The sequence below is a fragment of the Cygnus atratus genome, chromosome 2, assembly GCF_013377495.2.
Source record: "Cygnus atratus isolate AKBS03 ecotype Queensland, Australia chromosome 2, CAtr_DNAZoo_HiC_assembly, whole genome shotgun sequence".
NCBI classification, from domain to species: domain Eukaryota; kingdom Metazoa; phylum Chordata; class Aves; order Anseriformes; family Anatidae; genus Cygnus; species Cygnus atratus.
Window position 1 is genome coordinate 155,095,303 of NC_066363.1, and position 13,664 is coordinate 155,108,966.

At 38.9% G+C, this 13,664-nt stretch overlaps 1 protein-coding gene across 1 annotated transcript in view; it reads right to left on the reverse strand.

The window, feature by feature from the left end:
• The window catches only part of FAM135B (family with sequence similarity 135 member B), a 141,728-nt gene that overhangs the window by 100,264 nt on the left and 27,800 nt on the right, over positions 1 to 13,664 (reverse strand). Inside the window, exon 2 of the mRNA XM_035561690.1 lies at positions 8,829 to 8,908. Within this exon, the coding sequence (XP_035417583.1) occupies positions 8,829 to 8,908 (80 nt within the window). The remainder of the gene's footprint in view (positions 1 to 8,828; positions 8,909 to 13,664) is intronic.

Sequence of the window (13,664 nt, forward strand, 5' to 3'; positions counted from 1 at the left end):
GTCTCTCTCTGCAGAAGTTCCTCGACTTCTTTTATAGTAAATGGAAAGACATAGGTGTGATTCAACTCATCTTAAAATAGATATGTTAAATCAGTCCCTCAAATTACTTATTTCTCTTCTTTGACTATAAAGGGAGCCTGGCTGATTAGCTTAGGTGGAGATGCTCACAGCATAGATATCAGCAGTTAGATAAGATGATTCTTACCCTTAGTCACAGGTTCCCAGGGCCGCCTCCATCTCACAGCCATAACTCAAGTTACAGATGATTTATTGCCTGCCCTTAAAATACAACCTAGCACATCATTATAAAATAAGTATTTCGTGAAAGTATAGAAAACTTGGTAAAGTAAGGTTTCTTCAGAGGCTTATTCATAAATCATGCAAGACAGCCTCACGGGAACAACCACTATTATCTGTAAATGCTGAGTATATACATATGTTTCAACTAATGAATATCTACTTCTTATATAAAACCTATCATCTATAGATCTAAAGATATTTTGCAGAGCTCAACACTACCACTTCTGTTCAGTAGATGAGGCAGAGAGGTGAGACGAGGCTTGCCAACTGTAGTGCCACAAATGGGCTCCATCCAGTTGCTCCAGAACACAAGTCTAATACTTTATCCCTCAAATCCTAACTCTGATGATCCACTGTGTCCTATAATCACTGGGACATCCTGATACTCCCAATAAGCCATTGCTCCCTGCAGCACATCTATAATGATTTGCTGAGCAGAACAGTAAGATATATTCCACCATCTGAAAATGTTTTTAAAGAAAGGTTTACAAGTGCTTGTGGTCCCCATGCAAAAATACAATCACATCTTCCTGAAAGTGTTCCTACTAGTTCCATTTAATCCCTACTAATTCAGACCCTAAAATCTTGAGGCTCAGATGCCTGGTGAAGTCTGAGATTTATTGGGTAACTCATTGCTCATTGGGTAGAAAAACCTTCAATCTGGAATTACCTGCTAAATCTGAATTTAAAACATATGAGAGACTGAGGTGACAGTCTCATGATTGCCCAGCTCATTACTAGGGTAACATAGCCCCTCTAACACATACATGGCTGCAGACACAGCTCCTTCACGTAACCCCTCACTCTTCAGCCCTTTGGACATATGCAAGATCCTCCCTTAACTGGTGATTCATAGCCTTTACCAAAGGTGTCTACTCCCTTTTATCTGTAAATTGAACTAGTGAAAAACAACTCAGTCGTGACACCTGCCCATTTCTTAACTAACATAAATCCAGCCCAGTGGCATCTTCTACAGAAGTTTCTAGTATTTTTGTAGCCCTCTGTCCAGTACATTGTATTCCCTTGGATACATCTTATCTAGAGGGAATATGAGGTTATTACAGCTGTCAGTTTAACACGATAGTGTCCCACATTCAAAATGAAATCAGGAGATGAAGGACGAACTTTCTGTTCTATCTATTATTTCTCCAGAAAGACAATATACCCTTTACTTAATACTAGCAATAACTCTGCTTTCAGGTACTTGAAGCTTACAGGAATTTATAGCTCCCAGGAACTGTGAAGCCAAACCCATTCGGTTTTTGGCTCTGATGACAGACTTGAAGGAGTTTTGCTGGTAAAACAAGTTTGTTTCCCACATAGGATTCCAGCTACATTTTATGATTTTTTTCCTATGATTTATATAAAAATTTTATGTGATAGTTTGTAAAAGAGGGTTGTTAAGATTGTCATGATTTGTCACAAGTTATCCATTTTTTAATATTACTTCTCCTTCTTGGCAATTGGTGAACAGGAAATATTGGATCTTACTGCAGATTTTCAGCTTTGATGAGGCTATTTAGTTAGCACATTTTGACATCCTAGTTTCAGAAGTACTTTCCTACAGAAACTGTAGTGTTTCAGGTTGGGAAAAAAATAAAAAATAAATAAAATAAAATAAAAAGATGTAATCAATCCAAATAACCACCATTTCTGAAAATTCAGGCTCTGAAGACAAACTTCTATATCATTTTACAAGCCCATACCTAAAAACTGTCAAAAATCCACATATCCCTGGAATGAACCTGCCACCAAACCTGCCACTTTCATCTGCATGTACTAAGTACATCTACATTTTAGGTTTGAGAACTCTACTGCTGAAGCTTGAAAATAAATCTTCTTAAGCAGAGGAATACATGCAGACCCTCAGTTTTTATAATTAAGCTAAAACAAGCTAGATTTGAAAGTGCCGAGACAACATTTTTCAGGCAGAAACCTTTCCAATGTATCATCATTTTCCTATTTAAATGTTTGAAGAGACTTCTTATAGTTTTAAAATAATATATTTAGCATATTTATATTTAGAATAAATGCAGATGTTATATTTAGATTAAATCATTTCTAAAGGAGACACCATTATTTTTAAATTGCTTGATCAAAAAGTTCAGAATGTTTTCTCCCTCAATGTGACTTTTGATTAAAGCTGCATATTTCTAAAGCTGCATATTTCTAAGATGAATCTTTTATCTTAACCTTACCTTTTGACACTTCCAATTAGCCTCATGGAAAGAATTACATAAAACTGCCTCCCTGCCAATACATAGATTCAGTGAGGATAAAAAGAAGATACCCTATTAATTTCCTTTTATGAAAGATCCTAATATAAATGCAGTTTCTTATGACTGTATTGCTCTATAAACCAAGGTTCATTTCTCAGACATGTTGAAATGTGAGAAGATAGGTAGCACTTTGCATCAATGCAAAGTTTGTTGTTGCTTTCTTAAATACACAAACAAAATCTATGTTGTTCTTTTGTTGTTGTTGTTGTTGTTGTTGCTGTTGTTTTTGTATTGTTTCATTGTTGTTTTCAAACTCATTGTCAGTTCCCTAAGAGCCCTGTTCAGTTACAGGATTCACTTCTGAAAATGACTCTGAGCTTCAGAAACTTAGGTGAACAAATATTTCTTTGCTGTGTCACCTAACTGTGTAGCTGACGTTCCACATATTTATTTGAAATACTAATTCAGATGAGAAAATCCCCCAAATAAAGCAACGGACATCAAAAGGACATTTTTTTCTTCAGTGCACAGCAGGAGGAAACAGTTGTCTGGATGCAACTATCTACTGAATTAGTGAAAATGACTATTCAGCATTTAGGGCATTTGTGGATGTTGAAGGACTTGCACAGTTGAACTGTACATTAGACTGAAAGCAGCAAGGATCACTGTGTGGGGAAATCAGAGACATGTTAGTAAACACGTAAGGACCTCTGAAGGTCCTGCCTCCAGAGCAGTAGGTCTGAAAACCCCTATGGATCATTTAACAATAAAACTGAAGGACATTGTTGGCCTTAAGCAGCAAAAATGGTGTGGGGGCTCTCTCTGCATCTGAACAACTGATTTCTGTTCCTACCAGACCTTCAAGTTGCCACTGATGATGAAATTTTTTTGTCTCGGACTCACTGCCCAGGGAGAGAGCCCCATGGCATGCGTTGGTGCTTACAAGCCCTTCCCAGTTCTGGATTTTTCACTTTGGTTTATTCCTCTTCATCTTTTTTCCATGTTCGGATTAACTTTATTCCCATCTCGTGGAGTATCACTGAATTCTGTTCGATCATTGGTATACCAATTCATAAAATTTCTGACTGTCTTTTATGGTCTCACTGGTAATAAGGGTTTCTAAAATAAATCATCACAAAGTCATTCCTCTCACAACAAGGTCTCCTCTAGGTAAAAATTTGTATCTGTCAGATATGCTTTATTTTACATATAAAATACATTTTTATTTTCAGATTACTTTAACAAGCCTTGAAAAAAAAAACATGTACTGGCTAAAATATGAATGTCTCCCCCCTTTTCTCATGCTTCAAAAGCAGTAAGCTTATCTTCACTTAATGGAGGCAAAAATTACCTTTCAAAAAGTTATTGAAACTAATGACTGCAATTTCATACTATTCCACAAGTCATGGTGCTGTTTCTTCTTGCTCTAATGAGCAACTAACTGCAAATGCCTGTTATGACTGCATTAAGAAGCAGTTTACAAGAAAAGATTTTTTCTTTAAAAATCAAGGTAGAATTCCTCCAGTAGAAACTTTTTTTTGAGATATCCAGATAGTATTAAAAAGATTAGGATCACTAATTGTCTATTAAAAACAGACACAAACAGTTAGTCAAGGAGCATATTATAATTATAATTAACCCTTCAGATTAGGTTTTAGGTCTGCGGTAGTCCCAGAATGAACATTTAATTTATAGGAAAGGTCAAAATTGTCTTGTAGGCATTCAATGTGGGTGATCAGGAACTAGTCTAGCAAAATGAAAGCATGGGTTGCAGCAATTTTCTTCATTTTCTGATATACTCTCCTTTTTGCACATCACAATTTAAATCAGGCTAATTTTTTTCTTGACACCTAATGTAAGGTATTCCATTTTATGAGAAATCATCAAACTATGCGTACATGAAACATCTCTACACACCAATTAAAAGAGCTAATGTGTAATGGCAAATACTGCATCTCGCCTCCCCTGCATTATATGAGATAGCTGAAAAAGAAACACATATTCCTTGACTCTCTTTGGCTTTCTGCACTATCAGCAAATAACCCAATGTAACTCAGTAAAATTAAGTACAACACTGCTACGATCTAATAAAGATTAGACTAGCAGGTACTATTTTTTCTTAAATACTTTGTATTACTCGTCATTAGATTTTCAGAACAAGTTGTCAAAAATATTTGTCTGTTTGGAAAATTTTGAAAATTTGTAATGTGGTACTTCTGGAGGGGAGAAACAAAGGAAATGTGAGCACAAATCAAAGTCCTAAGTAATTTCTTTAGTTATAAGTCATGCAATTTTTTTTTTTCTCAATATTCACCAAATTTTTTCCCTGGTCTGTAATGTAAACAGGCAAGCAGGTCTCCATGGTCGTGGTGCATGAGAACGAGGCACAGTGAGTCTAAAAACAGCATATAGCAAAACCTAACTGAAGCTTTCACTAATAAGGAATAATTCTCTGTCCAAAAAATAATACATCCAGGTGGTGTGTATTCTATTGCAAAACACTGCAGAGGAAATTCAAAACTATACTTTTACTGAGATTTAGCTGCACTGGCACCTTCAAAAATGTAATTCAAGCTTGTATGTCTTCCTAGGTGATAATACTCCTAAAATTTACCCCAAATATACCACTTCCCTTAAGTAATCTTCACCTGTACAGGTCTGGCCTCCACTCTTCTCCACTCAGGTGGTCCAGGAAATCAAGATACAACAGCTAATCCTAACCGCTTCTGAGCATTGTTATTTCTCCCAGTATTTTCACCTTGTATGCTTACCGGCAAACTTTTAAATAAATATGCATTAAAGATATGATTTAAAGATAAGCTCCTGCAACCTTTTGTCTTTTATCTATAGCCTGGAAACCACTGAATGACTGTGTATTCATAACTTTTATGAATCCTTGTCTCCAAATTTATACGATAGCCTAAAAACTTATGGAAGACACTTAGTGGATCATAAAACAATTCAGCCAAGGAGCTAATTGTACCAATGTGCTAGTATGAGACGGTACATTCACTTTCCCAGCTCCTTTGACTGTGCTTGAGTCATGCATATTCAGCCTAATGTATCCTCCCGGTGGACGTCACCATAACATATTTTAATAAGCCATGCTGCTGAAAAGAGGCACAATAAATAGACAGATAGATAGATAGATAGATAGATAGATAAATCCAGTCAGAAAAGTGCTTCTATAGTTTGACTTTAAGATATGTCTGCATTAGCTCAGCCTTGCAGAACTGATGCTGAGACTGACAAGTATGTGACGTTATGAGCTGCACAAGAAAAAGCGGTGAGCATAGTTTGCTCTTCATAAGCCAAAAGGAGGCTGCATCAGTCATGATGTCTATTCAGAGACAGAAAACTAAATCTCATGGGGTCTCAAAAACTGCAGAGAGAAACTAAAGACTGTACACAAACAGCCTTGTTCCTTCTCTCCTTTTACAGCGGAGGAAGTCACCAGCCACCAGTCTCCTCCCGTTTTTAAGGAAACCCACCACACTAATAATAGTTAGGGGTATTAAATAATTGTATATATTTTTATGGTTATATATTTTTACACATACATATGCATGCTACATGGCATATTTAAGTTCAAACAGCTTGAGTCAAGTCAAGCCTGAGTGCCTTCCCCTCCAACGAATTCTTTGAAACTATTCCTCTTCTGCTTCTGCAGATGAAAAAAACTAGCAGAAAGCAAACTAAACATTGCTAATGCTGTCAGTTTCCACACTTTTCTTGTAAATCCCACAAAAGTTAATAAAATAATAATTATTTTATATATGATTTTGTATATGCCAAGGGTGATTTACATTGGAACAGGATGAAAAATATTTTTCTTCCTTCCTTGGGCATTTTTCACACTACAGTGTATGCCAAACCAGAACTGGACTTTTTTCTTTCTGTAGAATCAATTTCTTTACTCAGACTTCGAGTTTGGAAATTTTTATTCAGACTTTTTTTTGTGTGTGTGTTTTTGTATACTTATTTGTATTTTATGCAAATGTAATTTGTAGAATTATTTTGTATTTTAATGTATAATTTAATCTTGGTTAACTGAACCAGACTTTCAAACTGAAAAAAGCAAACATTTAATCTATGAAATAATGTTAAATTTGAACATTTCAAATGTAAAAATGAAAAAATCAAAATGTAATATTCAAGTTCAAGAACTCATTAATCTTGCACTCACATTTTTTCATCCTCTCTGCACAGTATTGAGTGAAAAGGACTCCATTGCTTATTCTCTACAAGCTGTCATTAACATTAAAAAATTTTCATCCAGAAATCATTTAGAATAGTAAACCAACTCCTTCCATTGTCAGCAAGGAAAGCCACACGTAAGAGAGTGCTTGCAGATAAGGTGGCATGAATTTCTATTGCTTTTCTGACATAAAAACCCAAGAGGAAAAGGGCAGTTTAAATTCTACAAGTACTTAAAGGATCTATGCTGATAATAATAATGGTGCAATGAATTAATTGGTGTGCCTAACTGTGATGTATGTCCAGAAATGTCAAAATTATGAAGATACACCTGAAGAATATCTAACTGAGAAAGTGCTACAATAATCCTACGGTATGACATTGCTTTACCAGTGGGTATCCTTATACTAAGGACAGTGCATCCCGGTTTAACCCGGCAGGCAGCTCAGCACCACACAGACATTCACTCACTTCCCCATCTCCCAGTGGGAAGGGGGAGAGAATTGGGACAGAAAAAAGTAAAAGCTCATGGGTTGAGATAATTGGTCACCTGCTGACCAATGTCCATCCCATCCCTGAGCAGCAGACCCCCACCCCAGCCAGCCACCTCATGGGAATATTTCAGCATGATACCACATGGTATGGGACATCCCTTTGGTCCATCTGGGCCAGCCGTCCTGGTCCTGTTCCCTCCCAGCTCCTGCTGCACCCCCAAGCCCCTCGCTGGCAGGGCAGCATGAGGAGCTAGAAAGTCCTTGGCTCTGGGTGAGCACTGCTCTGAAACAACTGAAACATTGGTGTGTTATCGGCATTATTCCCATCCTACATCCAGAACACAGCATCATATCAGCTACTAGGAGGAAAATTAACTCTATCCTAGCCAAAACCAGAACACAAGTCTGTACCAGTGTCCGCCAGCGTGAACCTGGCTGTGGATTTGGTATGGTTTCTGTCAACACTCAGTAGTGTTCACTAACTCAGAAGCTCCTACCTCCGTAGGGCCCCAAGACAGCACCCCAGTGTACACTTTTACAGCAGGAAGTGAAGAATTGTCTTTATATGCATGGCTTTTCCTCAATATGTAATTTTGTTTTGTCCTTCTTTCAGTTCCAACCCCAATTCATAACGCTCCTCCAGCTTTGAAAGTCCAGAAAAAAAAGTCATATGTCTAAGTAACATCTTGACTGCACAGTGGATCTGTGCAATCAAGGTCTCCTGGACCAATCCTGTCCACCCTATCACTTTCCTTCTCTGTTCTTTTCACATAGCAGCAAGGACTGCTCTGCACTGCCCTTGTGAGACCCCAGCTGGAGAACTGTGTTCAGCTCTGGGACCTGCAGCACAAGAAGGACACCGAAGTATTGGAGTGAGTCCAGAGAAGGGCCACAAAGATGATAAAGGGGCTGGAGCACCTCTCCTGCAAAGACAGGCTGAGGGAGTTGGGGTTGTTCAGCCTGGAGAAGAGAAGGCTCTGGGGAGACCTCATTGTGGCCTTCCAGTACCTACATGGGGCCTACCGGAAAGCTGGGGAGGGACTCTTTGTCAGGGGGTGTAGTGATAGGGCAAGGGGGAATGGCTTTAAACTAAGAAATAGTAGATTTAGATTAGATATTCAGAATGAAGTCTTCACTCAGAAGGTTGTGAGGCCCTGGCACAGGCTGCCCAGAGAAGCGGTGGATGCCCCATCCCTGGAGGTGTTCAAGGCCAGGCTGGATGGGGCTTTGGGCAACCTGGGCTGGTGGGAGGTGTCCCTGCCCATGGCAGAGGGGATGAAACTGGATGACCTTTAAAGGTCTCTTCTAAAACAGACCATTCTGTGACTGCTCTTCAGCTGCCTCCACACTCACCTAAGCATGGCCCAGTCTGAAATAAGCCCCCTTGCACACCCCCAGAGCTGAGCATGAAAACACACACATGCACTAAAACTCAAGCCCAACTCAGTAACATCCCACACAAGAACAGGAACCTGAACAGTCAGAGATCAGTACGGAAATCCAGGACTGGATCCAAATCCAAGATCAGACTTTGAAATTAATGGCCATACTTCACCTGTTCTCCTCACGCACCCTGCCCCATCTCCAGCCATGTCCCACCCCTCAGGAATCTCCTTACCTGTCTGTCCCGCAATTGTAGCAAAGAGCCTGTGAGGAATCCTGGATGGGATTTTCAGCCCAGCTCTTATCTGGTAATACCTGGGGAGACAGAATTATAAACGTCATGCTGTTACACAGGTGACTGCTTCATCCGTCTGAAAAATCTTTGAGAACATATCATGGGCATCTACACACAAACAGAAAGGCCCAGAACAGACTCAGAAATACTGAGCCCTTTTCTCTGCTTTGTAGTTCTTAACTGAAGTTATCATTTATACTGACGTTATCATCCCCATCCTATTTTATAGCAGTCTGAATGAACACAGACCAAATGTGTAGCTGATAAGGAAAGGCTGTGAAATGAGCTTGGCTTCTCACAGGGTAAAAAAAAAAAAAAAAAAAGTGAAAAAAATACATATGGAAAAATGCAGGGAAATCAGTGACAAAAATTTAATGCAAAATAAAGGAATTGGAAACTTCTGTGGAAAGAAAATAAATGTGCCAATCGCATATCCAGGAAAACTCATTTTATACATAGGGATTATCATTCTCGTGTTCCATATTGAGCATATCATATCTTTAAAATGTTGTCATTAGCTTCAATCACACCTCAAGCAGTTGTTTTCTAGTTATTTGCTATCCTATAGGTGATGCATACGTTAGGTGAAGGATGACCAAAAAAAAAAAAAAAGAAAACTTAAGAAAACTTCAGTAGTTTCACCAGTTTATTACACACAGTGCAAGGTACTTTACAAAGTTTGCAAATATGAACTCAGTCCAAACGGAGAAATAAACTTATCCTAGTCTTCCCTTGTTGGCACTTTCATAAGCAAGGAATAACAGGCGATGCACACCAGTAGGTATTACAGCTCCTAAGCCACTTCGCTGTAGCACAGGACACCTCTGACAGTTCACAGCTCTCCCACTGAGCTGCCGCAAAACCATGCTGGTGTCAGTTCCCCTTTCTTTGCATTTTCCCTCCTACCCTATATTTGGTTTATTCATTTATAAATGCCTCACATCCGGGTTGTCTTACAAGTGTGTGGAGACATTTTCAGCCTGATTTGTTTTCATCCTCTAAATACAAAAATAAAATCTAAATTAGAAATGTAAAGGTCTACCCAGCACCTGAAGACTTTATGACAGTTGGCAGAATTGCTTCTCCAGAAGAGTATAACACTACGTGGAAATGAACTGTTAGAAAATCCAGTCTTCTGAGAACTGCTGAATAAACAACAGCTCATACAGGTCACGCTTAGCAATGTAATCTTTACTAGGGATGTAATAGTGAATAATCTAGATCTGTCTCTGCTAGATTAGGAGCTGATGGAAGGGGTCTGATGGGGAGAGAAAAAAAATGTCTTGGTGACAATTCTCTTACGGTCCCTCACTGCTGAAAGCTCACCTTACCCTACCTGCTCCAACTTGCAGATCCCTGCCCCCTGGATATAGTCCCAGCACAACCCCTAGCACTTTTTGGTATCCTTTTTGGCATCTGTTTCAGGCAAGAACTTGGAAATAAAACCTCTCCATTTATATTTTAGTTTTCAGAAAAAAAAAAAACAAAAGAAGCTCAGACTCTAAACACACAATATCTAGTTAAAATACAACCAAACATTAACTGCTTGATCCTTCTCTCCCTTACACTGTTCTTGTACAATGATTAAGAGTTTTGACTTAATGTTATTGGTGCTGATTTCTTCAAGAGCGAGTACCAGAATTATGCCTTAAGACCCTTTGTATTTTCATTACAATTTTATGCAATACAAATATTTAACTGACAAAAATACCCTCCTCGGGCTATACACACAGTCTAAACATTTCGAAATTACAGCAATGTGGTATTAGTGCATTGCCAAGGCAGGGTAATAGGACACTACTCAGTATGTACATATTAATGATGTTTTGCTCCATGTCCCTTCCACTAGATTTATTCCTAAGAATCACGTCCAAAACTGCCTGGTAACTCTCTTAGATATTTGTCTCTTAAGATCGTGATAGGTTAGCCTTGGCTAAGAGCCAAATTTCCACCTAGCTGCTCTTTCACCCACCCTCCTCAACAGAACAGCAGGAGAAAATATGATGAAAAATCTTGTGGGTCAAGATAAAGACAGGTAGGTCATTTACCAGTTCCAATCACTGGCAAAACAGACTCACCTTGGGGAAAATGAGTATAATTTCTTGCTAATTTAAGTAGTAAGAAACACCTCCCCCCCACTCCGTGTCCCTTTTCCCAAGTTCAACATCACTCCATCACTCCTAACTCCTCTCCATATCCTCGAGCAGTTCAGGGTATGGGATGGGGGTTGTGCTCAGCCCACCACAGCCCCTCTAAGCTGCTCCTTTGTCCTCAGACACTGCCCAGTGCCTTGTGAGCATCTCAAACAGCCCTAAACATTTTCATCAGGAAAATGGCTTCACTTGGCCCAGACTAGAACTGCTAACTGTAACACAGCCTTGGACATCAAAAATACATGAAGATACCTAAATATTAAATTTACTGTTGGTTTTTTTTTTTTTCAAAGTGAGCTAGGTGCAATGGCATAAAATAGCTAGCTCTTTATCTTATTTTAGCCTTTCCCTGTTCATCCCCTTTATTCTGGCAAAATCATTTGAATGAAGTCATAAATATACCTACTTCCCCGTACCCAACGTGCTTAACTGTTCAAAACCAAAACTGCACAGAAAAATGATAGAAACCTAAGGCACTCTATGATAAAGGTTAAAATTAGTTTACAGGTCCAGATGTGAAGAGAATCTAGAGACTGGTGAGGTCTGCAATACTGAGGAATATGACTATCATTTCCCCTTAGATTTTACATGTGTGTATTGGGTTTATATGGCAAAGATTTGGTAGCAGGGCACTGCAGGGGTGGCCTCTGTGAGAAGAGTCCAGAAGCTGGCACATGTCAGATAAATGCCATTTTCCAGTACGAATTCCATACTGGAAAAGAAGGAATTCCATCATGGAATTTGATACACTCATCCTAAAGAAAGGCTTTAGAGAATGGTTCTATACCCAGAATACAGAGGAGACTTGTGAATATCTCTTGTGTTCCAAGCTCTTTCCGTTATGTTTGTGTTGCAATGTCTTGCACCATAAGGTAGTGTCACTGTTGATCCAGTAGATTAATGCAGAGAACGATGGTGAATTAAGTCCCCAACATCCCACTGATATTCACGGAATTCAACAGATAGGGCAGTGAAAGGATCAAGGGCTCAAAACAAAAGAATAAATTTAAAATGAAATAGAAATGCTCAGATTTTATTAATTCATTGCTTTAAAATAGAATAGTTTCCCTGAAAATTTCTGAGAACAAGTCATTTTTCAATGAAAGTTTTCAGGCAAAATGTTAAGAATAGCTCTGAAGGAGATTATAAATACTACAAACGTAATAAGAGCAAAGAGTAGCTTCAACTTAGGTGACCAGAAAGGGGCAAAGACATCCTCATTTGAGTTTCACCAGACCTCTTGTTGTGCGGTTAAAGTAAACATCCTACAGGAAATTAAATTAAACCCATTATCTGCATTTCTAATTTTAATCCCCAAATCAGTATTCAAATCATAAGACAGGCAAATATTGCCCATTCTTTCCCAGATCTTCCTCTATTTGCAGGTAGGGAGAAATTATCAAATACTGACTTTACAACTAAGCAAAAACATAAAAATTAAGGTTCCTGTTCCCATACTGTGAAGTTGTATGATTACTTCAAAATAGCTTGTTCATTACTGAAGAGCGTTTCCCTGATCAAAATACAGTCCATTGTAAGTACGGCATCCCATACATTTTTTTCAGCAGCAAACAGATAAATAGCTCCACTTCCCCACGCCACTGCCCTACTCCTCTCTTGATTGTGCTGTAAAAGTATTAGTGGGAACAAGACATAAAACAGACCCCCACTAATGAGAGCAAATAATAAAATACTCTTTCTGTCAGTACCTCTGCAAACATCCACACTGTTACATGAGTGAATACTGTCCTCAGTCCTTGCTAACAGGATGGTAGATGGAAAACAGCTTTGACACTAGCTAATACCAATCCTTCTGTTACACTGCGGTACTGCATGAACTACAAATGGGATAGATAAATCATGCTGAAGCAACAGGTACAGCTGAGCATGAAGTGTTCCTGTTTTAACTCAGGATGAACCTAAACATCTACAGCTGACTCTACCTACCTTTATCAAGAAGTGGCTTCAAAGACTGGTCACCCTCACCAGTCTCTTCCAATCCACCCAAGCAAGAGAGGGATCAATTTAGAGATGTGAGCTCTCTTCGGAGTCTTCATGACCTCTTCTCATCTGAGCGGACTATTTGCTATCTGGACACTGGAGCAGCAGAGCCTTGAGGGTGGTCTGAGCTGAGCATGGAGGCAATTGAACAGACTCTTTATGTAAAAGTAACTGCTATCTACATTGCAGGCTTGGGAAGAATTCCTACAGAGAAGTACTTCAGCTCAGCCCAGCTGAGTAAACATCTCCAAAATGGAGTGAACACAAAAAAATGCAAAGAATGGGAACTAGATCTAAAGTCAAATTTATGCCTAACACTGGAAAATCAGGCTGAGGTAAGCATTGCAAAAGCCACTAGTATAGCTTCAGGGTGTTCTCCACCACATATGAGCAAGCAAAGGAAAGGGTTGCCCAATAGTGATACAGCGCTGACACTAACAATAAATAAGATTTTATCCACCAAAATAACAAAATATTTTGCTCTCCTGCTTACTTTTCATGAAGAACACAGATAAGAAGGCTTCTTGTACAAAGCTTTGGAAAAAATCACAACCAAGATGCCAAAATCAAAGAGATCAGCGTGCTAGTGATAGTGAGGAGGAAGCATGAAAACCCTGGCAGA